Source organism: Colias philodice, chromosome 18 (assembly GCF_061535455.1).
Source record: "Colias philodice isolate Cphi_HAF_F1 chromosome 18, ilColPhil1 Martin Lab GWU primary, whole genome shotgun sequence".
NCBI lineage: Eukaryota > Metazoa > Arthropoda > Insecta > Lepidoptera > Pieridae > Colias > Colias philodice.
The window spans coordinates 7,743,720-7,770,951 of NC_143103.1; the positions used below are offsets into that span (position 1 = coordinate 7,743,720).

A 27,232-nucleotide genomic window follows, 5' to 3' on the forward strand; every position below is an offset into this window, starting at 1 on the left:
GTGTTGATGTTTTCTATGCTATATAGTATATAGGAGTAAGTCTACGCAATCTAGACTACGCGGTATTTAGGTTGAGCCGTAAGCGTATTATTTAGAGCAAACGGCACATTCAAAGGAAGTTTCTACAAACATAGCGGTTCTTATAGTCAAGTTTCATTGATTAAATCTGTAGCCAAACCATAATATTTTTCATTTTATTATCTTGGAATTTTTTGTGAGCTGTACAGCCACAAAATTGATGATAGAAGGAAATTAATTAATAAAACACAATTATCATTTTCACTTATTTATTTTTAAGGTTAGGTTAGTCTATATTTCATATGATGAAAACTTGAATACACCAATGTCATAATTGTATTTCCATGTTAAATGCATAGAACTGTAACTGCATTATTCATAAATTGATGATAAAATTTAAAATTTGAATTCTTTATATTTCTTTGCTTGTTTTGAGTCTGTATTCTGTTGCCGCTTTCTTTTGTTCTGTAAAAGAAAAAAGTTATTATTAATAATGATTACTTTACACGTAATTTTACACAATTTATACATACAATATATTTGAGTGATTAGATTTTATATAATTCCTCTTTACAACGGGTTTTATTATAACGTCTGGTAATATAAGATAACAGCGTCTGGTCATAACACATAGCGTCTGATCATGTCAATTTATAGCGTCTGTTCATATCATATTATAGCGTCTGTTCATATCATGTGATAGCGTAGGGTTTTATCAGATCACATCTCGTCTGTACCACACTATAGCACCCATCAACCCACCTTCTGCCTCGCCACGTGGTCCGCGAGCATATCAGACAGGTCCTCCTGCTTGGCGGGCCGCTGGTCGCGCAGGTGCCGCTCGTAGCGCGCCGCCACCGCCTCGGGCTCCAGCTCGAGCTCCGACGGGTCGAGCGCCACTTCTACCGCGCCGGCAGCCACGCCGCTGCTCGTCTCGCCGGACGCGCGGGATTTACCTGTCAAAGTTATTATAATTACCATTTACACCATAATTTATTGAAGTGAAAACTTCTTTAGCGGCGTTGAGCACTTTTTCTGTAAAATTGGGTATAAAATTTTAAACTCGCGTCAGGACACGTGACCTGATAGAAAAAGCGTAAGACGAATGGATATCAAACATGCTCAACGTTAATAATCAAGTTTTCACTTCTGCCGGCACTCCCGGAGTGCATCCCGTCTTTTTTTTTAATATTGGAAGCTTTATCATAAGCACTTGTATATAGAAATATTAGAAACGGTGTTAATAACATCAAAATTATTGTATAGTGCAATAATTTTACAGTCAGAAACTAGTCCGAGAAAATTAATAATATTAGCGGAAATAAATCGTGTAGTTTTAAAAATTACTACAGTTATTCTTTGACATGTCCAGATGATCATAGCGAATGTCCTCAAGGGTGAGTGATGAGCTAAGGGTGTATAAGTCTAAATAAGTAAGCTAATATTGTAATATTGATTTCTTTCAAAGTTTTTTATTTCTTGTTCAAATAGCAACATTTTCAATAAATACAATATATTTTCTAATATATTATAACAATAAAATTAAACGTAATACATACCCGGATTCGCAGCATTGATATCATAGACGTGAGTGGACGCCATCATTCCTGCTGTCAAGCCCACGCGTCGCTCTGGCAACACTTGATACAGGGCCGGAGTCTCACCACTAGAACACATGTTTTTTTTATTTCTTATAATATTAGTTAACAAATAAATATCAGCGAATGACATTAAACGAATTAGGTTACATTTTGGACAACATGTTCTAAATTTTTTCGAGCATGTTAAAAATTTAAATCATTTTTGAAACTACATTCATTTTATACATTTTCTAGTTTAAAATATGTCTACCGACCCCTCCATATCAGCGTCCAGCTTCTTCTTCCTCAGTTCGATAGTGTCTGGCGTCTCCAGACCGGGTGGAACGGAAGTTATGCCCAGCGGTGTGACCAGACCCTCGCCGGGGGTCGCTACTCCGGTGGCCACGTCACTTTCTCCCATCTTTTCCCCTTCGTCTGACTCTTCTATTGATTGAAAAAGATCGATTTAAAGTGAGATAAGAATGTTGATTTCTCAAGCTATACCTTTCTTTTTTGCTCTATAATAAAAATATTCAAATTGCAATATGACGAATTCTAATTATATTCTTCCTATCCTTCTGTACCTTTAATTATGATATGATTTGTAATTTCTGTATTATAACAAAATCACATACCTTCTTCTGATTCCTCTTCAGATTCGGATTCTAATTCACCCCAAAGAGTTCTATCAATGTCTTGGTCTTCATTGTCCTAAAATTTGATTAAATAATTTACTTTTTTCTTATTCGTGTCTTTTCATTGATATCAACAATTAATTTATTTTAAATATTAAACCTTTTAAATCTCTTAGATTGTTTTTTTGTCATAATTTTATTGTTTTTCGAACTTGTCAAACATTATTTGGGACACCCTAAATACCTGCTATGTATACTCACATCATGTCCAGCCGAATGGTGCCCAAACACATCCCCATACAGGGGCTTGCCGGTCTCATCAACGGGGGGTTTGCCCCACCCGCCCGCGTGGTACCCAAACGCACAACCCTCCGGTATGGGTGCGTTTAACCCGGGTATCTTGAGGTTGGGGTATGAGGGAGGGGGGCCGTAACGCTGTTGGGCTATTAGCCATGGGGGTGGCACCTGCGAATTTATGTTTTAATCATTGGCGTATTATATAAATTGAATTTACATAATATTAGCAAACTCGACGTAGTTGTTTTGGCTTATTTCCCCTTTTACGTAGCATGGTATGAATATTTCCTGGTGATATTGAGCGTATTATATAATATGCTTAATTTTCTTGATTCGTGTAATTTTTTCGAAACAAAATTATGTACATAATAGCTGATGTTCCTGAATGAATCTCCATTTCGTCAATTTACGAATTTAGAATTCGTGAAGATTTAACGGATAATCCTACGAATTTTTATGAAGAAAATGGACCCATCAATTAAAGCTTATATTCGTCGGATTTGAAAAGAAATTTAAAACACTTTAATATTTTACACACAAACCTTATGAGATCCCGGTCCAACAGGCATACCGAGCGCAGTGCGTAGCTCCTCCGACAAATCGCCCGGCTTTTTCTCCCTCAGCCGGGTCTCGAACTCCTTACCCTCGTAGTACAAATCCCCGTGGATCGTCATGCGAGGTTTCGTTTGCCATCTAAAAGAGTTTAAAATAAAATAACATGTTGTTTGCATATATTTATTTATCGGCATAGAAGTAATCGTTACAAAAACTGTAAAATGTTTGCCTTTTTTGGTAAACAGTGCTATTCATATTTTAATCATTTATTTATTAAAAGATTATAAAATTTTCAATAAAATACAATAACATGAAAGCATTTGCTCGCAATTTATAAAAAAAAATTGAACCCACATCTTATAAAATTTATAATTGTATTAAACCAACTTCTGTTGTTTAATGAGTTTTATTTTTATTCTACTTATCAATTATCATATACAAAACGTTGTTACTTACCTTATGAAGAGCACCTGTCGCTACAATGCTAAATAAATACGACATGGTCAGCAGTTACGCTGGACCAAATGGATCAAAATGTACGAGTTCAATAACCCATTTTCATGATCACATTTAATAATAAAATATGTATTCAAATACAGCACATAATAATTTTTTACAGTTACAAACAATTAAATTCTTTATTATTATAAGTTTTTTATAATAATAAAGCACTTTTTTTATTAAAAAGAGTGTGTGTGCCGAGCACACGTGTCAGAAGTGAAACATCTTTGGCAAGATTCAATGATATCGATTTAATCCATGATGTGACGGTACTGCCATGAGGCGACCTTGAAATTCTCTCAACGCGCCTAAAGAATTTTCACTTCAAAAGATAACCAAACCCTATAGACCGGGAGATACTGACACAAAATTTCGAGTCATTTGTAACAGGATGGCGGTTCTACAGGGGTCTTAGTACGCAATGACAAAAAGAAAAACGATGGTGTGAACGCTGGTACCGGCGGCTTAGTCGCGTGGGCGTTAGTCGAACTCGTCGGAAAAATAGCGAAGTCAAACGATTTGTAACACAAAAATTTTAGAATTTACCGATAGCCCATAAAAAAGAAGTAGGCGGTAGTGTCATGCCATACTTTTCCGGTGTGACTTACAGCCCGCCATACCGACGCGAATGTGTTGATTTAAAAAAAACAATTCAACCATTTGTACCAGGCTAACTTTTGCACAGGTAACCATCGTCGTGCAGCCATTTACGAAAATCGCCATGCCATACTTTTCGGACGATTCCAAATGGTCGCCATACCGCCGAAAATCTGCAATTTTTTTTTTCGCCGAACCATTTGTAACACCCTAAATTTTTTTTTCAACAACTCCTGAATGATTATAAATAGAAGTGTGATAATGCCATACCTGTGGGAGGTGGCGAATGTGTATAAGATTTTTTTTTATTGTATGATTTTATTCGTATTTTGAACGATTTGTAACAGTATGGCATTAATCTTTCCTATAAGTTTGAGGTTCAACAAATATAAATACAAAATTTCAGAGATCTAGGTGGTAGAAATCTTCACTTCTATAAATTAATAATAAATTTATTTATGAAGTATGGCAGCACTTTTTCCCCCTACTAGAAGTATGGCAAATATAATAATGGTCACATTTTATCAAATACTCTCCAAAAATCCAAATGCAATACTGGTACAAAAAGTTTGGCGAAAAAAAAAATTTTTGCAGATTTTCGGCGGTATGGCGACCATTTGGAATCTTCCGAAAACTATGGTATGGTGATTTTCGTAAATGGCTACACGACGATGGTTACCTGTGCAAAAGTTAGCCTGGTACAAATGGTTGGATTGTTTTTTTTTAAATCAACACATTTGCGTCGGTATGGCGGGCTGTAAGTCACACCGGAAAAGTATGGCATGACACTACCGCCTACTTCTTTTTTATGGGCTATCGGTAAATTCTATAATTTTTGTGTTACAAATCGTTTGACTTTCGCTATTTTTACGACGAGTTCGACTAACGCCCACGCGACTAAGCCACCGGTACCAGTGTTCACACCATCGTTTTTCTTTTTGTCATTGCGTACAAAGACCCCTGTAGAACCGCCATCCTGTTACAAATGACTCGAAATTTTGTGTCAGTATCTCCCGGTCTACTACAGCAAACAAATTTGAATTTAGGGCTAATTTATTTTTTGTTCTTACTTTTTTTCTGTACTTTGTACTGGGTTATTTTGTATCATTTTCTTCGCAGAACTTGAAATTAGCATAAATTTAAATTATATAATATCTACCGTATTTTTCTTATACCCATACTTACTTGAAGAAAGCGTCGTGAAGTTTCTGATAATCAATATCGATCTTGCCTAGCTTCGGTCTCGTGCGTTCGCGCATCTTTGCCTTCAGCGTTTTAGTCTCTTCCTTGTCTTGGAGGGAAGCACGCATCTCCATTATGCCCGTCTTTTTGATGAAGTCCGGTAGATCGAACGGTGGCTTTTCTATACCACGCTTACCTTGTAAATACTGTGAATAAAATTAATATTTTTTTAATAATAAGTTTGACGATCATTAATTATTATCGATCGTCAAACTTATTATTTTATAGAACAAGAACTTCTAAAGAATACTATAAATAAATAAATTATAAGAAACATCCACAAAGTAATATATTATGCGGAATCAACAGAAATCTAATTTACCATATACTATCGTATCTATGTATGATTCGGTACATAATTTTAATAACAATATAAAGATCCCATTATTTATTTATGGATAAAAAATAATGTTTGAATAAACAATCTAACATCATGTAACAATTTAAAACCTATCATATAAATTACAAAAAGTATCTACTGCTATTTCTATCTACCTTCCGTTTATAACACCAATGTCTCGGCACTTGAACGGTGTTCCTGTGAGCCTTGAGCTGCACAAGCAACTTGGGGTCTCTGGCGGTGACGTCATACATCTCGACGACATCTGGTCTCGGTACCAGCTGTTTTAGTTCAGCAACTGATAGACGAGACAGTTTCTTCAGTTTGCGTTTGGATAAACGCTCTTTTTCTTCTGCGGCGTGTTTCTGTGGATAGAATTTGTATTTTTAACTGACTTCCAAAACCAAAGAGGTTTTTTGTATACTTAATATGTTCATCGATATTTCCGCCAATTGTGTACTGATTAAAAAATATATTGTGAAGCAATGGTGAAAATAAAATTGCAGCGTAACGACACACTTCTTTATTTTGAAAGTTCTAACAAGAATGATCCACGTTTAACAATGGCCAGCTAATATATAGGCTTATCCCCTCCGCGTGGCTGGCTGGTAGGCATGGCGGTGGCATGGCGGCTGGCAGGAGGGGATGTCAACATGGCGGCTTGGCTTGACGGGGGTGACAGGCGACGTCACGTCCGTTACCACAGAACACATATTACTGTCTGTTACACTCGGCCATCCTGAAACAGTTGTTCCCACAGGAACAACAAAAATAATTAGCTATCTAATAAATCAATAAGATCTTCGGTTTCCATCTGCTCATCCGAACTGCTAGCACTATCAGAAACTGTAACAATACTTTTATAGGGCCTCAACGAATCTGCAGCTACTAACCCACTAAAACTCTATATACTTCTAATTTGGTACCTATCATTGCCCAATACTTTCGTTACGACATAAGAACCGGAATGCAAGTCAAGTTTAGTGTTAACTTTGGATGCTGAACAAGTAGGTACTTGACGCGTTAGCAATAAATCACCCTTCTTATATATGTGAGCGGATTTTCGTTTCCTATCGAAGTTACGTTTCATTCTAGCGCTCGCTTTTAGTATCCTGACATTGCACCATATAAAACCAATCCGCTACTTCGAGACGATTTACGTTCATAGTGTCTACTGGATGTCTACTTAACGCATCTACATGTTTCATTCGTTCCCCCGGCCTATACTCTACGCTTATATCGTTATCTTGTATAGAAAGCCACCACCTTGCGATACGTGGTAAAATGTCACGTTTTGTAAGCGTAGCGCGGACTGCTGTACAAACAGTAACAATCTTAACCCTTTTTTCCTACTATATATACGCGAAAATGACGCAAGGATTCTACAACGGCAAGAGTTTCAAGTTCATAACTATGATACATGCTTTCCTCTTTACTTGTCACCCTACTAAAATATAAAACGGGTCGCAACGTACCATCAATCTGCTATTCCTAATTTACACACAAAGCACAGGATCGTACAAAGCTAACACAGGCTCGGAACACAAACACTTTTTTAATTGTTCGAAACTATTGTTTTGATCACTACTCCATATCCACGAAGCTTTCTTTTTAGTTAAATCGGTTAAAGGGCGGGCAATGATAGCAAAATTGTAAATAAACTTACGAAAATAACTACACAACTCGATAAATTGACGCACACTATGAACATTGGTCGGTGTTGGAAAACGAGACACCGCTAATAACTTTGAATCGCCCGGTTGAATACCCTTAGCCGATATTTTATGACTAGACATCGGATTATATGCATTTGCATATTTGCATATGCAAATGCATAAAACTCTCTAATTACGGCGTTAGTGCATATTATAGCCTTTTTCCCCAATCGTGCATATTTCGTTAAGTAGCGGGAGTTTTGATTGGTCGACTAACCTTTATTAGCCAATCAGAACGCTCAGCGAGTAAACCAACCCTATTTTGGCATGGTAAAATGGCAAAAAATTACAAAATGGGCTCCATTTTAAGTAATTTTTGAGACATTAAAAATAGGGCTAGATTACCCTTTTGGGGCTAAAAACTTAAAACACGGGTTGAATTCCAAAAAAGGGCTAGATTTAGCCCGGAAAGGTCTAAGGCAACACAGGGCTCGCGGGTGACAAAAGTCACAAATTTGCGCTCGAAAATTTGGAAATGCTAAATTGTATATTGGCACAAAAACTATACTTAATTTCAAGAAAATTTCACTGTTTTTGTACAATCTTTGATTTAAATTTAAAATTAATAAAGGTTTTTTGATTTTGTATTGTGCATATTTTAGGCATATCAGTCGTTTTTAGTGCATATTTCGGCCTTTTTTAGTGCATATTTGCATGCATATTTTGGCATTTTGTTAGTGCATATAATCCGATGTCTATTTATGACCTAAATACGTTATTTCTTTTTGCAAGAACGAACACTTACTCATGTTTAATTTTCAATTTTCTACTTCAAGTTTGACAAGTAGGTACCGCTTGCAAAATATCGCCTGACATAACGTCATTCGAGGGTAAGAGTAAATCGTCCAGAAATGCCAAAATTTCACGTTTACCATGTTTGTTTTTAACATTATTATTTTTAGTTCTACCTACAGATTCAACTATTTTATTTATCAACCGCATAAAAACGGATGGCGCGTTCGCTAAACCGAATGGAATACGAGTGTACTCGAAATGACCCTGAGGTGTTATGAATGCAGAATGCAGTTTTGTGTGTATCTTCATTACTAACACGTAATTATTGATGATGGCCTTGAACCATATCTAAACTCGTAAAATATTTGTGGCCCGCTAATTTCGAAACCTGATCGTCTATGTTTGGCAATGGAAATCTATCTTTTACGGTAATAGCATTTAAGACACGGTAATCAACACACATCCTACTGTCACCGTTTTTCTTTTTGACTAAAATGACCGGAGATGCATAACTAGATTCAGACTCTTTGATAATACCGGCATCTAATAATTCACTTACTTTAGACTGAACTACTGCTTGTTCGCTATGCGATAATCGATAAGGCTGGCTTGGCGGTAAATAGGCTGATCACTAGTAAGCTTTATTTTCATTTGCACTAAACCTGTGCACCCTAGATCTTTTGTACCATTAGCAAAACAATGTTTATATTGTACTAATAAACTGATAAGATCTGAATGTTGCTTATTATTTAACGGACCTATTTTTGTCGTTTAATTTTACACCTCCTATACATAAGTCAGTAGTTGAGGGTTGACCTATATTATTAGCATTATAATCGGCAAATCTATGGCAAGCAAGGGTAAGTACCTGGCTATTTGGCTGTAGTGGAGGCTCCTGGCAGCTTTCAGCCCTGGTTAGGACCTCTCCCGGCGGCCACACGATAACCTCGCAGCCCATGTTGATGACTTTGATGTACCCGTCTTCACCAGTGAGCAGGGTGGATGGAAGAGAGTAGGCCACTCCCTGCAGCTCATGATGCCGAGGCGGTGTAACCACACCGTTGCCGACCTTATTTCCGAGAACCCGCACTTGAATGATGGAAGAGCCAGGTGGAAGTCTCTCTTCGTTGACTGTGACGACTTTAAAGCGATCATGGTCTTCGATAGCCTCAATATCGCAAATGGGATTGGGATCTTGAGTACGATTAAATTTGATTATGCCTTTGCTAACTGTCAATGTCATACCTTCGCTGTTGATGACAGGCTGACCGATTAAAAGATTAACATCGGCCATTTTGATGCTAGACAAGTAGGCGTGGCATTTCATGGTTATACCGTCAATTTCTAATTGAAATTCGACTTCTCCACGACTCGTTGAGAGTCCACCGGAGAATCCTTTTAAAATGACACTCGTCGGTTTGACATCCAATGACAATGCGTTCGATACTTGATCGTTTAAAACGTTGACTTGACTGCCGGTATCAATGTATGCTTTCACGTGGATGCCATTGACTTTAACGACCTTTTTGTATATTTCATTATAAGGGCGTAGTACATTTACTTCTTTTATGTTGTCGGTTGAGATAGATCTTCTATTTTCCGTGGCAATTGTAGAACAACGTGAAGCAATGTGTCCCTTATTTCCACATTTATAACATGTACGTGTGTCAGGTAGGGAGCAATCACGCAGTAAATGACCAGTTTTCTTGCATCTCGGACACGGGTCTGTTTCGAGTCGACATTGGGTGGCATTGACTTTTTATCCAGGTGAGATGGCCTACTCACCAAATTTTTATGAAACCTTGTGTCGATAGGTAAAGTACGGTAGTCGTCAAGTGCACATAAAAATCCTTCGTAAAGCTCTCCTGGCGTGTGGCATTGGAAGGCTCGAGCGTTAGGTTGTAGCGATAGTGGCAGACCACGAATGATACAGGAAACGCTGGCGCTATCGGATAACTTGCACCGGAAGCACATGGCGATTTTATCTTGATAGTATTTTGTCATCGTCTCTGTAGGTTGCTTTTTCCTTTGTAGTAATTCTTCAAGCATGTTTCCATAATCGCGATATCGAGGAAATGCTCGCAATAGCATATCCTTCCATTGTTCCCACGTGTAATCGTAGTTCTCTAAACGATTATACCACTTCTTTGCTTGACCTCGCAGCTTATCTTGTAGGTAAAATGATTTAGTTGTATCGTCCCATCCATTTATTTCCCCAATTTGGTCAATTTTACGAATCCATGCTTGTACCGTGCATTCCTCACTATCAGGGTCAAATTCCGGGATTAAAGATGCAGCACGATGGACTTTTGACTTATTTGGAGCTTGGGGGTCATCTTCCAGGTTGCGTAAAGCCTTTACTACTTCTTTTTCCAGCAGATTCTTGAGCAGCTTCCGTGCAGGCGGTGAAGAAGTACCCTCATCTTCCTCCGACATTGATTCGTCAGGAAGTCGATAAACTTGTGGCCGATGTCGTTTCATCCCGCTTCTGATTTGTGAAGCAATGGTGAAAATAAAATTGCAGCGTAACGACACACTTCTTTATTTTGAAAGTTCTAACAAGAATGATCCACGTTTAACAATGGCCAGCTAATATATAGGCTTATCCCCTCCGCGTGGCTGGCTGGTAGGCATGGCGGTGGCATGGCGGCTGGCAGGAGGGGATGTCAACATGGCGGCTTGGCTTGACGGGGGTGACAGGCGACGTCACGTCCGTTACCACAGAACACATATTACTGTCTGTTACAATATATTTTTATTGATATTGATATACCGTTTTTGTTTGGAATTAATCTTACAATATAACCAATAACCATACTGTACATGTAATAGGTAATTAATTGAAGTAATCATTAAAAAAAAAGAAATTCGAATACAATGTTCGAATATCAAATTCGAATTTCAGAAGTTTTAAATAATAGCGCCAAGTAGTGTAGACGCCATGTTCACAGTTCAATTTTATTCGATGTAAAAAAAATAGAAACTAGATAAGCATCATATTATCTACATCGATTTTTCCATAATATTATGTTGGTAAGTGATTTAAAATCTATGCTTGAAAGTTACAGACCTAAAATAGACGTAAAAATGTAAGAAGAACACACATTTTAGCGTCGTCGTAATCAAACAAAAAGAATAATTTATGAAATTGAAACAAACACCAAGTTAATTTATTTCTACTCAAACAAAACATTTTCACTTTCTTCCTACTTAGCATACATTTTTTTTATTTAACCAATTTAGTATGAGTAAAAAGGTTATGAATGTTGTGGTAAATAGGTTATTAGTGTTTTGGTAGTGGTACATAATTTAATTTGTTTACTTAGAATAGTTGATACATGTCATCTTTCTTTGACATCTAACTGGGTATATGTTGCGGGTGTTTTGCGTTTCGGGTATGTGCCGTTTTTTGAAGATTGAGTGCAAATGAAACAAGATCACTGAGATGAACCATATTGTTTGTAAATCATATTATAAAGATAATTATTGTATATAACTTACCTCAACAGCCTCTTCATCAGCGGCAAATTGATCAGTGACTTTCTCAAGCAGCTTGCTCGGCTTCGGCAGATCTTTGTTGATCTCTTCTTTAATTTCCTCCTCCTTGATCTCAGTGATCTTGAAAGCTTCTAGAATACGATGGAATTGGCGATACATTGGCTCCAGTTCGTGGAATTGAATGCTTTCTTGCACATATCTGTGAAATTATGGTTTACTATTAATTTGAAAATTATGTAAACAAATAAACGCAAACCACGATAAGATGCAGAATATTAACTTAAATCACAGTGACTATAATTAAAAATATCATTGATGTAAAACATTTTTATTAGGATTTTGTAATATGTATTTGGAAATTTTGTTATATTATGACTTGGAAAACAAGAAGATTAAAATATCAAAAAACAGAAAAAGAAAATTGCAATACTTATGTACCTTACTATAATTTCTATTCTTCAAAAATTTCTCAAAAATAAACCATGCAATAATGATAACAATGATGAATTGAGCATGATTTAAAATTATTTTAAAGAAAAATAATTGAAAAATACAAACACTAGAAATTTATTAATATAATTCATGGCATAATTTTATTTAAGTGAATCAAACTTATAAATTTATAAAGAAATAAAAAAATTCGATCACAAGGTAGGACTCGAAACCGCATCCTTTCACGCCATCCAGAGCGGATGCCTGACCAATTCAGTCACTTGTGACCCGCCAGAGCGATTGAATTTATTCTATTCTTTCAGTTTTATGCGTCTTAGGGCCACACCACAAATAAAACTTAGGCCATTCTCCCATTACGATACGCACAGGCGATTCAATTATCCTGCAAGTCTCGAAGACTAGTCGCCGCGGAGTATCTCACATTCATTTGTATGTAGGCTCGCACACTACGCTACCGGTACAATGTATGTGAGATACTTCGCGGTGACTAGTCTCCGAGACTTGCAGAATACTTGAATTGCCTGTGCGTATCGCAATGAGAAAATGGCCTTACGCTAATTTGAATCAAACTTACTCAATTTCTGCCTCCTTTTTGTTTTCTTTATCACTAGATGTCTGAGACTCATCTTTGTTGGAACTTTTCTGGGCTTCTTTCAATTTCTCCTCTTTGCGTTTTTGTTTTGCAGCCTTCTTCTTCTTCTTTTTACGCTTATTCTTGTTCACTTTGTTTGGTTGTGCCTGTAAGATTTAATTAGTTTATACAGGGTGACTACTGACTGGTAATTCGACGTGATCCTTCAAAGGGGTTATACTAGAGGTCATTTGCAACAAATTAAGTCCAGTTAACCAGGGGTCAAAAATGGATAGTTATTGAGCTATGACGGATTTTGATATGAAAATTTTCTGCCTTTTTACCAAAAACAATTAATTATGAAAAAACTACTACACTGTTAACATTCAATTGATATTTTTTTGAAAGCCGAAAAATGAACGATCAGTTTAAAAAAAAACTTGCCCAAAACATGCATCACCTCAAAAAGAAAAGGGTCATAGCTCAATAACCATCCATTTTTGACCCCTGGTTAACTGGACCTAATTTGTTGCAAATGACCTCTAGTATAACCCCTTTGAAGGATCACGTTGAATTACCAGTCACCCTGTATAGTTAAAATGTATTTGATTTTAAACTTTATTATAATGTTGTCAATAAATAACATATTATGAAAATATTTTTTAAGAATAGGAAGCCTTTGTATGATGAGGAAAAGCTTATATTATATTTATGTTATTAAAGAACTTTTTCAACTTATGTTTAAATTAAAAATAAATTACCATATAGTTATTTATCACAAGAAAATAACTTATCTATACCTCTTGTTTTGATATGACAGGTGGTTGAGGTGCTTCTGGAATATTTTCTTCGTCAGAATCCCCTTCATCTTCCTCAGCATCATACTCGGTGCTAATCACAGGCGCGGGAGGAGCTTTGGGTTGTTTTTGTTCTGGAAAATTCAAGTGATGATAGGAATTTTTTAGGAAATGTATATTTATTATAATTTTTTTATAACAAAATTCAGGTAAGTATTGCAAGTGGTGTACTGATAAAACAGTTTTCCTGCACATATTGCTGTATAAACTTTTATTGTTTTTAAATGTTTTATTGAATTGAGTCATTACTGTTATTTGCTCATTAAAAATGGATAAAATGAAAACATCTTTAGAAACATTTTGGAAAAAATAAGCTGAATGTAGTTAATGTATGTAATGTTATGTTAAACATTTACCAGGTTCCTTTTCTGTTTCATTTCCTAATGCAGCTTGTCTCTGATCTTTATAAGCCAGGGCTTCTTCCAAAGCTTTTGGCAAAACTACCCCTCCTACTGGAGCTGGCTTGTTTCTGAATTCTTCTGGTGTATCAATCTTCATAGTAAGTAAAGATGGTAACGGTTCACTTTTTTGAGCTCCACTATCTTCATTATTGTCTTCTTCTTCTTGATCATCATGATCATCCCATCCTGAACCACCATCCCCCCTTCCTTGTCTATTCCATCCTGGTGGGGGTCCTTGCCCTTCCCATGAGCCATGACCCATACCTGGAGGTGGCATGTTTGGTGGAGGTCCCATACCCGGAGGCCCCATATCCATTCCTTGATTAAAATTACCCTTCATATTAGGTCCTCCTCTCATCATTCCAGGTGGCATCCTTGGAGGTACTCCCATACCGGGAGGTCCCATAGGACCCATACCTGGAGGCGGCCCCATGCCCGGCGGCGGTGGTCCTATATTAGGAGGCGGTCCCATACCAGGTGGTCCCATAGGACCCATTCCTGGAGGTGGCCCCATGCCAGGTGGCGGTGGTCCCATATTAGGAGGCGGTCCCATACCTGGTGGAGGTGGACCCATACCAATCATACCGGGTGGTGGCCCCATTCCGGGAGGAGGAATCGGTGGACCTGAAGAAGTCACTGGTGGTATACTGCCAGGAGGCCCAACAGGTGGAGGCGGCATGCTATTATTGCCCATTGCACCCGGCGGTGGCGGCATTGGAGGAAAGTTTGGTATGTTTGGTGGACCCATCGATCCACCTTTATTAGTGTTTCCCGTGCCGGGAGGTCCGTCCATTTCTTATAATATTAACTTTCTAATTTAAAACTAATATGTCATAACTTAATGTTACGTTAATATTATTATAAAAAGTTATAAATCTTCACAATAAGCAATAAACGCGTTCGCTTGCTTGCAGCAACAAATGTCACACAATAACTTTGACATTGAGGTATGCGAAATGCCAATTGCCAGCGTTTGGCCAGCGTAGTGTTGGCCATGCACAGATTCTAAATTATTCTACAGCATTAAAAAGCAAAAAAGTTCAAAAGACACATAGTAGATCTATTTCACACTTAGATCATTATAGTTCTACCAGAATCTGATGGCATATTTATATTTAAGAAATAAAAGATTTTCATGTGGCAACTTATTTGACAACTATCAAATTGGTTGTCAAATTATTTGTCTTTTTTGCAGTTGATAAATAAATTTTAGGATTTTGTCTAAAAAATCTTCGAAAATGTCGAAAAAGCCGCTGTGATCACAAGCAAGAGGTGTTGTTTATAATGTGTATAGAAAAATATTTGATGAAGAAGGGTCAAACACATCACAATTTTCAATTTAGAAGATTTTATTGGTAAATTGGACTTACCCGCTTTGATACTTTCAATTAAAAAATATTATATGTAGGTAACTATAATATTGTTTGTTGATTGGAATATAATTTTATGAAAACTTATTACAGGAGTTTCCAATACGGCTATTCGTCAAGTCCAAGCTGTCCAAGTCAATTTTATAATGTGTGTATCTGTTTATACTTACGAAAATAAACATAGTTTTATTTTATTTTTATTTTATTTTATAAAAAATTATAAGCAGTCTAATTTTCTATCGATATAACATCGATATTTTTACATGGCATAATGATAATGAACATACAAATATAGGTATATTGTGTAAATAATAATATGTATTACCTGTATAAAAGTAATATATTGTATATTATACATGTAAGTATGTACCCACATAATATTAAGTGGATATCTCATTATTAAGTACAGTATTGTCCACTTATGTAATGTGACTAATGATATTGAGAACAAACTAAAAAATAAGCAGTATCAAGATCGTTCAGTCCATTTTCCCTAGGGTTGCACCAGTAACTATTCTCTAATCTGTGGTTGCACACTCAAAATTTTGATTTCCCTAATTGCCATCAGATTCTGGTTTACCTATACTTAATGATTTAAGATTTCACACTGTGATTACTATTCAGTGATATTCACTAGGTATTAGAATCTATTTTAATTATTCGATTCAACTAACCCCAAGGTCACTTGGGTGCAAGAATATATTTTAGTACGTATAAACCCGAATGTTTGCCTATATATTATACAGAACGTTGATACAGTAAATAACATTTGTATTACAGTGTATCATACAGTAACATGTGGGTTTGCCTAATACTTATTTGTTTGCCGGCTCAAAGCAAGCAAAATATTTAGTATGAAGCGTGATTCAACATAACTCTTATAACTTTATTTGACATTTTGAAAAACAACAACACAGTGGACCTTAGCTGTGACCTTAGCAGTGGACCTATCTCGTATTTTTGAAAGAAGGTAATTGTGTTTGTCCACTTATCAGATAACATGTAGCATAATATAAGCAATTTGAGTCGAACGGTTTTAGAACCGACTAACTTATGCTGCACAATATCTTACAAGAAGTCAATTTCTACACACAATACAAATAGGCTATCAACACGACTTGCATATAGCTTGCATACAGAAAAATTGCAGTTTGTATAACAACGAATGCAAGAAATAGTGGCGGTTGTGGATATTTCTCATCAAAACGGCGATTATAGCAAGAAAACTAAAAACCCTGCACTGAGACTTGACTGCGACCCAGTGCGACTCGGCCGCGGCAGTGCGACGTCATGTTTGTAAAAAAATAATGAAAATGGCAACACTGTGATAAGCGTCTTATTTACGGTCCATCTTGACGTACGTCCCGCCAAGGTCATACACGATGCACGACGCAAAACGACAGTGAATAGCGTTGACGTACGTCAATAATTATTATTATTATCTTGCTGGATGTGCACGACCAACTTTTCATCCAGCAAGCACCCCCCACCACCGCGAACGTCGTGCAGATGGACAGTGAATAGCGCGGACGTACAGCAGATTAGTGTTGCCAACAGAAATTAATGTAAATACTTGGAAACGTGGCCTATTGATATGATTTTTTTGTGATAACTTAGTGAGTACATGAGCAAGCAAGAAACGGTTAACGGTTATTTTTGATTTTTATGTACACAGGAAATCCCAATTATCATTACTTTTAGATCAACCTTGTACACATGGACAGTTTATATTCAGAAGTTATTATTTTAAAAGAACTCCAAGGCGAATTGTTGAATAACACAGATTTTATGCAAAAGTCCACTGCAGAAAAATGACAATTTATTAAAAAAAAAATATCTTGACGAATTTGTTTGTTTAAAAAAAATGATTAGCTATATACTGTCTGTTCCCGCCACTTTAGCATTTACTGAAAGAGTCTTTTCGGTCATGAATGTGAAGTGGCGGGAAGAGAGAAACCGAGCTTCATTAAAAATTAATTAAAAATGAGCTCTTGAAATATATAAATTTAGATTTGGATTGTTTGGATTCATATAATTCATTTAAAAATAAAGAAAAATTCTTAGTTACTGCAAAAAGTACAAAAAAATACATTTTTAAAAATATTTATTTACTCCATATTTACTCTTTATTTACCTCCTTTAAAATCAGATATAATCTATTTCTTCAAATAAAAGTTGGCAACCCTAGCCATGCTTGATGCGCGCACGATCGTCAGTAGGATACATCCAGCACCGCGGCCTTGAGCCGACGTACGTCGGGGATTGACCGTGAATAAAGCGTCTTATTTACGGTCCATCTTGACGTACGTCCCGCCAAGGTCATACACGATGCACGACGCAAAACGACAGTGAATAGCGTTGACGTACGTCAATAATTATTATTATTATCTTGCTGGATGTGCACGACCAACTTTTCATCCAGCAAGCACCCCCACCACCGCGAACGTCGTGCAGATGGACAGTGAATAGCGCGGACGTACAGCAGATTAGTGTTGCCAACAGAAATTAATGTAAATACTTGGAAACGTGGCCTATTGATATGATTTTTTTGTGATAACTTAGTGAGTACATGAGCAAGCAAGAAACGGTTATTTTTGATTTTTATGTACACAGGAAATCCCAATTATCATTATTTATTTATTTGACACTTCATTACACACATTATTTTATAAAATATAAAAGTAAATAACCGTGAATAAGACGCTTTAAGCGTCTTATTCACGGTCAATCCCCGACGTACGTCGGCTCAAGGCCGCGGTGCTGGATGTATCCTACTGACGATCGTGCGCGCATCAAGCATGGCTAGGGTTGCCAACTTTTATTTGAAGAAATAGAGTATATCTGATTTTAAAGGAGGTAAATAAAGAGTAAATAAATATTTTTAAAAATGTATTTTTTTGTACTTTTTGCAGTAACTAAGAATTTTTCATTATTTTTAAATGAATTATATGAATCCAAACATTCCAAATCTAAATTTATATATTTCAAGAGCTCATTTTTAATTAATTTTTAATGAAGCTCGGTTTCTTTCTTCCCGCCACTTCACATTCATGACCGAAAAGACTCTTTAATGCTAAAGTGGCGGGAACAGAGAGTATTTAACTAATCATTTTTTTTTAAACAAACAAATTCGTCAAGATATTTTTTTTAAATAAATTGCCATTTTTCTGCAGTGGACTTTTGCATAAAATCTGTGTTATTCAACAATTCGCCTTGGAGCTCTTTTAAAATAATAACTTCTGAATATAAACTGTCCATGTGTACAAGGTTGATCCAAAAGTAATGGATTTGTGATTTATTATTTACTTTTATATTTTATAAAATAATGTGTGTAATGAAGTGTCAAATAAATAAATAAATAAATAATGATAATTGGGATTTCCTGTGTACATAAAAATCAAAAATAACCGTTTCTTGCTTGCTCATGTACTCACTAAGTTATCACAAAAAAATCATATCAATAGGCCACGTTTCCAAGTATTTACATTAATTTCTGTTGGCAACACTAATCTGCTGTACGTCCGCGCTATTCACTGTCCATCTGCACGACGTTCGCGGTGGTGGGGGTGCTTGCTGGATGAAAAGTTGGTCGTGCACATCCAGCAAGATAATAATAATAATTATTGACGTACGTCAACGCTATTCACTGTCGTTTTGCGTCGTGCATCGTGTATGACCTTGGCGGGACGTACGTCAAGATGGACCGTAAATAAGACGCTTAAGACGCTTTACTGTATCTTTCTGTTTCGTAACGTAAACATCTGTGAGTTTGTGATTGGATTTTTTTACTTTGTGGAATGAGAAGTCGTCACACATAAATTATCACCCAGATTGTGAAATAAACATCATTAGAATAGTTAAATTAATCAGTACTTTTTCAAGTATTTAGTAGTTTACAAATTAGCAGTAAAAATTAAAAAATGGCTGATATGAGTGATAAATACAACACAAAATGCCCAGGTGTTAAAAGATTAATGCGAGAGGCTTTAGAACTAGCAGAAGCGACTGAAGAATACTGTGCTAGACCCCTGGAGGATAATCTATTTGAATGGCATTTTACAGTAAGAGGTCCTCCGGGAACCGACTTTGAAGGTGGGATATATCATGGAAGAATATTGTTGCCTAAAGAATATCCTATGCACCCACCCCACATTATACTTTTAACACCCAATGGAAGATTTGAGGTAAATAAGAAAATATGTTTATCAATCTCAGGACACCATCCCGAAACGTGGCAACCTTCGTGGTCTATAAGGACAGCTTTGTTGGCCTTGATTGCATTTATGCCAACTCCTGCTGAGGGAACTATTGGGGCATTGGATTATTCACCCGACGAGCGTAAAAAACTTGCCAAAAAATCTATAAGTTGGGTGTGTACACAGTGTGGTGAAATTGCACCTCTGCTGTCCTCAAATGCTGCTACACCAATTACCGAAGAAGAGAAATCTGTACTTAATCAAATCGCATTTAAAGGAGAAGAGGAACAGGCTGCTAAACCCCCTGAAGAACCAGCTTATGAACCTGAGCCACAAGTATTGGAATCTGTTGACAATAGCACCACCTTTTTAGATCAAATGTTGGAAATCATTGTTGCATTGTTGATAGGAGCAGTTGCTATATTCATATACAGGCGCTGGAATGCATATGCCTCTGTTGATACAGAATTATAAGCATCCTGTATAAAAATTGTATCCTTAGGCCTAAGTATACTAATAAAATATCATATTTACTCAATATTATCCAAATAATATCATCAAGTGTTTGGCATTAGTAAAATCTTTAATATGATTGCCTGGCGTTGGAAAATTGTCTATGTAAAATTGTGATTTTTAATATTATTAGCTTTTCTAATAAGAATATTTTTCAAAAAAAAAATATCAATTTGGTGTCTTTTTGCAGTAAAATTATGAATAATATTGACTTATCAGAACTGTTTGCTTATCCTGCATATATCATGTTTCACTGTAAAAAGGAATAAGTTATTGACAATGCATAGTAGCTTTTTGATGAGTGGATACTGGATATCTTAGCATACTATGATGTTTAGTTATCAATTATCAGATCAGCCTTGGATTATTTATACCAAGAATTTATTTTATTACTTTATAGTTTTATACTAATAAAGTACTATAGACTTTTACTGAGATTTGACTGTCAAAACTTTATTAAAACCAACATTTATTGTTATTAAAACATCACTTTACATTGTGATTTTTTTTTGTGATTGTTAGCATATATTATATTTTATTTAAAATTATATTGGATTATAATGTAACAGTTGTTTTTGTATTGTATAGTGTGAGTATTCCTATAAAAATAAGACACAGATACATATAATGAATGTAGAAAAGACATTCCAAATATTTCTTGAATCATATTACCATTATAAATAATTACTTCACCATCAATTCAACAAGATCCACTTTGGTATTGCTGCTAGAATAATTCTCTTACAAAATAATATAACTAATGAATAACACTGCCACAGTACAGATAACACTTTTGAAGTCACATATTGTTTACTAAATATGGTAACAAAACTGATATAAGATAATAAATTAAGGTAACTTTCAGCCATATCAATAATTTTATTTATATTTATTAAAGACAGCCCAACAGTTTAAAATTTTCTCTATTATTACTCTTGTTATTCATGTTAGATATAAGTCTACTATTAAAATACTGTAGATGTAATCAATTAATATTTTGATGTAATCAATGCATTGAGATGCTGCAGTATTTAATTTATCAATATATTATATTTTAAATTTTAAATATAGATAATGTTTAATGTAAGGAATGATAAGATTTTTCTTTACTAGATAAGTTATAATAAATTTGTATGTTGAAAATGGATTTATCATTTTAAATAAAACACATAAAATTACGAAGATAAAGTTTAATATTATAGACATACATCTAAGAGTTAGCGTAAATACTTAAGTCATATAATGTAATTTATGAAAACACTGTTACCACAAAACAGATCATGCTAAAAATTATACTAGAATAAATCTGCAACATTCATTGGCATTTCATCAATCTGTGTGGAGTAGTACTGTTCAATATCTCTCAAAATCCTTATATCATCTGATTTGACAAAGTTGATGGCAACACCTTTACGTCCAAAACGACCAGATCTGCCTATTCTGTGGATGTACAACTCACGGTTGTTGGGTAAATCATAATTGATGACTAGTGATACTTGCTGTACATCAATGCCTCTAGCCCAGACGTCTGTTGTTATCAGAACACGGCTGAAAAAATTTACATTTGGGTTATGTTATTATTTCATTATGTTATTATCAGTAAATAACATATTGATTAATTCTTGGCCAAAATATAAATTTCAGTGAATTAACTATAGTATATTCCTAGGGCAGGCGGAAATTCGTACAATGACACGAAGTATTATGTTATCATCAAAATAAAACGATACCTATCGCTCTTCATACACTACTTTATTGTTTACGCAGCGTACCGCTTTTCATGGTACAAGGTGAGGTGAGCGATGCGGTCGTTCAGAGATAACAAACTTGTTTTGACTACTTGTTTTAACTGTGAATTATTTACTAAAAGAAAATATGTAATTCACTAATTTCATAAGATGTTACTAAAATATTTATTATTATTTTTATTATAAAACACTTAGAAGTTAGAACCTAAGAGCAGAAGTGGTCCAACATTTTTTTTTGTTGTAAATTGTGTCATACCTACACCTTACTGCAAAGTAAGTTAGATATAATCAAGTCAAAGTGTTATGTAATGTAGGTTACTGAAATAAAGATTTTCACTTTCACCCTTTAATAATATTCTCAGGTTACACAAAGGTTGGTTACCCCTGTTAGGTTATTGTACGAATTTCCGCCTGCCCTAGGAACAAACTATAGTAATAAATAAAGAAATAATGCAAAGGTATTAAGGGCTTGGTCTAGTAGTGCAAACAAATGCATCCTGTCATCCTATATGTAAATAATACAAATGTACTAAGGGAAAGTTGCTCCACTTAATTTTTAAAAATTAAATCATTCGTATGCATAATTTAATATTCGTAATAAGTACCAAAAATGACAATTTGAAACAATTTTCGTGAAAATTACACCGGGTGATTTTTTTTTATCAGTACACAAAATTTGCGAATACTTTCTATTGATATCTTCAACTTCATGTTTATATAACTGATCAACTTTTACAAAGAAATTTGGACGAAATATAAAAAAAAATAAGCTTTCCATACAAAATGCATAACTCTATACATTTTTTTCGACCTAATTTTCTTAGTGAAAGTTGTTCAGTTTAACTAATAAAACGGATAAACAAATTTTGTACCTATATAATAAAAAAAATGTAATGTTTGTGTCAAAAAATTATTAAATAGAAAAATACGCAAATGAAAACAAAAGATATTTATTTCTGACTAGCTTCCGCCCGCGACTCCGTCCGCGCGGATGTCAGTCTTCGCGTCTTCTACAGATTTATTATATTATGTATAATATATAGATTTATATTGATAAACCTAATAAATCTTTTGCTAGCATTCTGATGCTTTATCGGTTGCACTGCATTTATCTCTTTTTTTCAATCGCTTGAATGATATAGGATGGGTCCTTGATGGACATCGAATGCTGAAGTCTCGAATCAATCAATTCTGACAGTAGGCAATTTATGTAAAATCTTGATAATGGTCCATCATTTTATTTTGCCTAAACGTTACATACTTTTTTATATATTATATTTTTAACGAATGATTCACTCCAGTCCAAACAGCAAATAAGCAGACTTCTGCTTCTGCAACGTTTAGTTGTCCCTGAATTTGGAAAAAATAGTCATGATTCTTATCTATGACAAAAGTGTTATTTTTTGCATTGTATTTCAAATATTAATTTTTTTTAACCGCATCTTCCGCATTCATGTCTTTTGCCGGAATTAGACATTTAACTTCTACTAGTCCCATTTTCCCTTTTTGATATGGGAGTGTATAAAGTAAATTTTTTAGATATTTCTCGTTATACTTTTAAAAAGTTATTATTGTCATTTTGCTCATTAGGTAAATTAATTTCGATATCAGTTTTAAGTTTTTTGATACCTGCAATAATAACGTTATAATCGCCTGCACATACTTATCGATTACACCCTGTATACAATCCACCATCCACATTCATAATGTTTTCCTGTCCTCCTCTCCTTTACGCTGTTCACCGATACATTTTAAATGAGTAAATCTGCTACCACTGAAGGATGTTTCATTGTGATCAGCAAATTTTCACCACTGTTGTCGATTATTTGTTTTTCATTTTTAATCAGCAATTGGGAATCATCAGTTTTGTTTTATGCAGATTGGTGATGTACCCTAACAATACGTCGAAAAGGGAAAGCATCAACGAATTATCGTTTCGTCCTCTTTTTTTATTCTTCGCGTCTCTGTTACTTCTGTTTGTTTAGTTCTCAACACCCACTGAATTTTCTATGTTATTGTGATCTTCCATTACATCTGAGTTTTGATGATGTGATGATAATCCATTCGTTTTAATATTGGTAGACTAAACTAGAAATGGCGGACTAAATTTGTCAGCGCGTCTGTAAGATCAGAATATAAAACCAACATCCTGTATTTAAGTTACAAAATTAATAATCAAACAAAATGCCGCTACGTTGAAAATGACTAGAAGAAAAAATTAAAACACCTCGGATCAATTTTGGAGTAAACAAATCATTTTCCCCGTATGGGGATTTCCCCGGATGAACTTAGGAAGTTCAAGTTCTCAATACAAGTTTATATTATATTTCGTATTTCTCAAACGAAAAATAAACATTTTTGGAACTTCAAAAAAATTATATTATAAGAAAATTTATGAGCTTACTTCAGTTTTAAAGAAATATACCTACATCCCTTTACTGACACCCCGTAAAATAAAGAAATTGTTGCCAATCACCTTTGCAATCTATTTGGTTTCATTAACTTTATGTTCGAAGATAATTTTTTTTCTAGTAGTTACACGCGTATTTTTTTCGTTTATTTTCCATATCGAAATCAAATGTTTAAAAATACGAATATTTGCACAAAACTAAGATAAAAATAATCAATTAACAAAAATATTAAATTTAATGGAGTAGAGCAACTTTCACTTCGGTATGAAGGAAAATCGAGCGTAGAGCACACGTCAGAACGCTCCGGCCCAAGGAGCGCGACTAAAGAAATTCGCTAGGATTTTTCCTAATTATTTTAAATATTTTTTTAATAGTTAAAGAATTATCAAAATTCAAAAAAAATTTTTTTAAAGGATTAATACTCATTGGTCTTCAACCAACTCGAATAAATTAATGGAAAAAATAACTTTTAGCAGTATTTATCAATAGATTTTGTAAGGCAAAAAATGGGAAATTTAATGAATTTATAACGTTCTAATTAAGAAAATCATAAGTTTTTCGGAAATTGTATTCAGCAGTTTTTAATAACGACTATATAAGGATAATAATGCGCTGATCAGATTGTGTAAATTGTAATCGGTTGCAACGTAGTGAGTGCACAAACTTAGCTCGAAATGATTTTGGGGGATAGAGACTTATCTTGAAGGCCTGATTAAGGTAACATAAAGTAACTTTATAAATGTGAAAAAATTCACGCGCATTGCGTATATAACACTAATTGATAAACAAGAAAAAAAAATTCAGTTTATCATTTCATTAGCCGGGAAAAAATTGTCAAATAACTTGTTGAAAACGCAATTTTGCTAGACTGCAGCCTTAAATAAATCAACCCTGTAACATGTCTGTAATTTATGAAAAAACCATACCTTTGACCAGATCGGAACTCTTTCATAATATTGTCTCTTTCCTTCTGTGGCATATCTCCGTGCATAGAGCTGACTGTAAAGTTAGCCTCCTGCATCTTCTGTGTCAGCCAGTCGACCTTCCTCTTTGTGTTACAAAATATTACCGCCTGAGTAATGGTCAATGTGTCGTACAGGTCACACAATGTGTCAAACTTCCATTCCTCACGTTCAACTGCCACGAAAAATTGCTTTATACCCTCAAGTGTCAATTCATCACTGTAAGGGAACAAACATTATCATTAAAATATAGAATACAACTATAAAATGATTACAACTATTTTAAGTTTTACATATTAAAAAAAAACTAATATATATATAAATTTTGCATGTTAATCGAAATGTACGTCTAAAATTAAGAAATAACTGTTTCAATATTTATTTTGTATACACACCGTTTAACCAAGATCCTTATGGGGTCAGTCATAAATTTTGAAGTCATTTCAAGTATCTCATGGGGTAATGTAGCCGAAATGAGCACCACTTGAGTCGCTGGGGGCAAGTAACGGTAGACATCATAGATTTGCTCTTTGAAACCCTTGTTCAACATTTCGTCAGCTTCATCAAGTACAAGCATCTTGATTGATCTTGTACGAAGTACACGTCTTCTGATCATGTCTGTAAATATGAGAATTGATTAGTATATATTGTGATTATTATTTGAAGCTTAGCCAATTTTAATAAAGTTATTTATGTGAAAAATTCATAAATTATACTTTGTATCATTACTTCTTGATGAATGTTTTATTAGAGATGGATGTAATTATTTAAATTACAGAAAAGCTTACCAAATACTCTGCCTGGTGTTCCAGATACAACATGTTGGCCATAATCTAACTTCCTGATATCTTCACCCAAGTTAGTTCCTCCTATACAAGCATGACATTGGACATTCATGAAGTCGCCCAAGGCAAGTATCACTTTTTGGATCTGTGTGGCTAACTCCCTTGTGGGCGATAGTACTAGTACTTGAGTTTCGCGCAGAGTGGTATCCAACGATTGTAGTATAGAGATTGAGAAAGTTGCTGTTTTACCAGTACCAGATTGTGCTTGAGCAATCACATCGCGCCCTTTAACTATCGGCAGAATGCTTCGCTGTTGAATAGCTGACGGCTTTTCAAACCCTAAAGAAATAAAGAGTTAAAGTATTATGACATTATTAAGAACGGAAAATAAAGATAAAAATGTAAAAACAAGTAAAAGTACCGTATGTGTATATTCCTCGCAGCAATTCATCACGCAATCCCATTGAGTCGAAAGTTGGTATAACTTCCACATCCTCGCTTGTATCAAATTCAACATTCGACAAATCTTCTATTATTTTTCGACTAAACGATACCTCGGACGACGTCATCGCTCTAGCTTTAAAAAAAGTTAATTAATTGCAGATTTCTACACTTTCAGTTTCGGTTAATGAAACCATGTCACGAAAAACAATCGTTAATAACAATCTTATTATCACCTACCTATTTATATATATTTGTAATAAATAAACGTATTCAGACAGAACGATACACGTTTATAAGTTCTTTTGTTTATATTTATTCCTCTTTCTTGTACTTTATTATAATTTAGCAAAACTACAAATTACAATCGCTGTACAATGCGTGTTACTTTATCTATGGAAAATAGACTTTTAATATTCCAATATGGCGGCATTAAGATCATAGACAATAAAATACAGATATTTAATAATGTTGGTTAAGTAAAATTGTAAACCAGCATTCTCGATATTGAAAAATAAACTATTACATATTAAATCAATAAATAATATTAGAATTACTCTAGACATCCACACTATAACAATAAAAATCTAGTACAGTACATAGAACGTTAACCTTTGATAATAAATCAAGCACGATAATAAAATTGCTATAAATTTATATAATATATGATTTTTTGTATCGATATTCAAACATTTTGTTAATCTTGTAATATATTTTTTTATTAATTTAAACGTGAACAAATTATATGGACTAGAAATAGCTGTTTTACTCTTCCTCAAAAACGGACTGTGTATTACACCGATTACACAAT

The 27,232-nt window shown here is 34.8% G+C and overlaps 4 protein-coding genes and 1 long non-coding RNA gene across 9 annotated transcripts; 2 read left to right on the top strand and 3 right to left on the bottom strand.

Moving 5' to 3' along the window:
* Window positions 1-274: 274 nt before the first annotated feature.
* On the bottom strand, window positions 275-14,939 carry Sf3b2 (splicing factor 3b subunit 2). Its single transcript, XM_089706590.1, has 13 exons — window positions 13,951-14,939; window positions 13,538-13,668; window positions 12,741-12,904; window positions 11,717-11,912; window positions 5,921-6,130; window positions 5,369-5,571; window positions 3,073-3,223; window positions 2,495-2,698; window positions 2,234-2,309; window positions 1,874-2,042; window positions 1,578-1,684; window positions 781-974; window positions 275-483 (listed from the first exon to the last, which is right to left on the bottom strand). The coding sequence occupies exons 1-13, from the start codon at window positions 14,786-14,788 to the stop codon at window positions 415-417; spliced, it is 2,712 nt and encodes a 903-aa protein (XP_089562716.1). The 5' UTR covers window positions 14,789-14,939; the 3' UTR covers window positions 275-414.
* Window positions 6,274-9,943, bottom strand: LOC149480609 (uncharacterized). Of its 3 annotated transcripts, XR_016317022.1 has the most exons (3): window positions 9,032-9,943; window positions 8,226-8,854; window positions 6,274-6,504 (listed from the first exon to the last, which is right to left on the bottom strand). XR_016317022.1 is itself a non-coding variant. In XM_089706591.1 (2 exons), the coding sequence occupies exons 1-2, from the start codon at window positions 9,540-9,542 to the stop codon at window positions 6,490-6,492; spliced, it is 474 nt and encodes a 157-aa protein (XP_089562717.1). In that variant the 5' UTR covers window positions 9,543-9,943; the 3' UTR covers window positions 6,274-6,489. The 3 variants fall into 3 exon arrangements, 1 of the variants encoding a protein (XP_089562717.1); XR_016317023.1 differs by lacking the exons at window positions 8,226-8,854; window positions 9,032-9,943 and adding an exon at window positions 7,241-7,549; XM_089706591.1 differs by lacking the exon at window positions 8,226-8,854 and having other exon boundaries at window positions 9,084-9,943.
* A 142-nt stretch (window positions 14,940-15,081) lies between the features above and the next one.
* LOC149480610 (uncharacterized) lies at window positions 15,082-15,559 on the top strand. The gene is made up of 2 exons (XR_016317048.1): window positions 15,082-15,350; window positions 15,459-15,559. It is a non-coding gene; the product is annotated as an uncharacterized LOC149480610 (long non-coding RNA).
* A 3,541-nt stretch (window positions 15,560-19,100) lies between these two features.
* Window positions 19,101-20,640, top strand: LOC149480611 (ubiquitin-conjugating enzyme E2 J1-like). Its single transcript, XM_089706311.1, has one exon. The coding sequence runs from the start codon at window positions 19,286-19,288 to the stop codon at window positions 20,033-20,035; it is 750 nt and encodes a 249-aa protein (XP_089562437.1). The 5' UTR covers window positions 19,101-19,285; the 3' UTR covers window positions 20,036-20,640.
* A 608-nt stretch (window positions 20,641-21,248) lies between these two features.
* LOC149480612 (eukaryotic initiation factor 4A-III) lies at window positions 21,249-26,834 on the bottom strand. 3 transcript variants are annotated; one of them, XM_089706309.1, is made up of 6 exons: window positions 26,662-26,834; window positions 26,402-26,553; window positions 25,984-26,319; window positions 25,591-25,813; window positions 25,160-25,414; window positions 21,249-21,622 (listed from the first exon to the last, which is right to left on the bottom strand). In XM_089706309.1, exons 2-6 carry the CDS (start codon window positions 26,547-26,549, stop codon window positions 21,370-21,372), a joined length of 1,215 nt encoding a protein of 404 aa, XP_089562435.1. In that variant the 5' UTR covers window positions 26,550-26,553; window positions 26,662-26,834; the 3' UTR covers window positions 21,249-21,369. The 3 variants fall into 3 exon arrangements, with proteins under 3 accessions (XP_089562435.1, XP_089562433.1, XP_089562434.1); XM_089706307.1 differs by having other exon boundaries at window positions 26,402-26,557; XM_089706308.1 differs by having other exon boundaries at window positions 26,658-26,834.
* Window positions 26,835-27,232: the final 398 nt, after the last annotated feature.

Coding starts and splice junctions, on each gene's coding strand:
- LOC149480609 (XM_089706591.1), bottom strand. CDS start 9,542: ATGAAATGCCACGCCTACTTGTCTAGCATCAAAATGGCCGATGTTAAT.
- Sf3b2 (XM_089706590.1), bottom strand. CDS start 14,788: ATGGACGGACCTCCCGGCACGGGAAACACTAATAAAGGTGGATCGATG. Junction 13,669..13,950: donor TGAAACAGAAAAGGAACCTG/GTAAATGTTTAA, acceptor TGAATTTTCCAG/AACAAAAACAACCCAAAGCT. Junction 2,043..2,233: donor TGAAGAGGAATCAGAAGAAG/GTATGTGATTTT, acceptor TTCAATCAATAG/AAGAGTCAGACGAAGGGGAA.
- LOC149480611 (XM_089706311.1), top strand. CDS start 19,286: ATGGCTGATATGAGTGATAAATACAACACAAAATGCCCAGGTGTTAAA.
- LOC149480612 (XM_089706309.1), bottom strand. CDS start 26,549: ATGACGTCGTCCGAGGTATCGTTTAGTCGAAAAATAATAGAAGATTTG. Junction 26,320..26,401: donor GCGAGGAATATACACATACG/GTACTTTTACTT, acceptor TTATTTCTTTAG/GGTTTGAAAAGCCGTCAGCT. Junction 25,415..25,590: donor ATAAGGATCTTGGTTAAACG/GTGTGTATACAA, acceptor GTTCCCTTACAG/TGATGAATTGACACTTGAGG.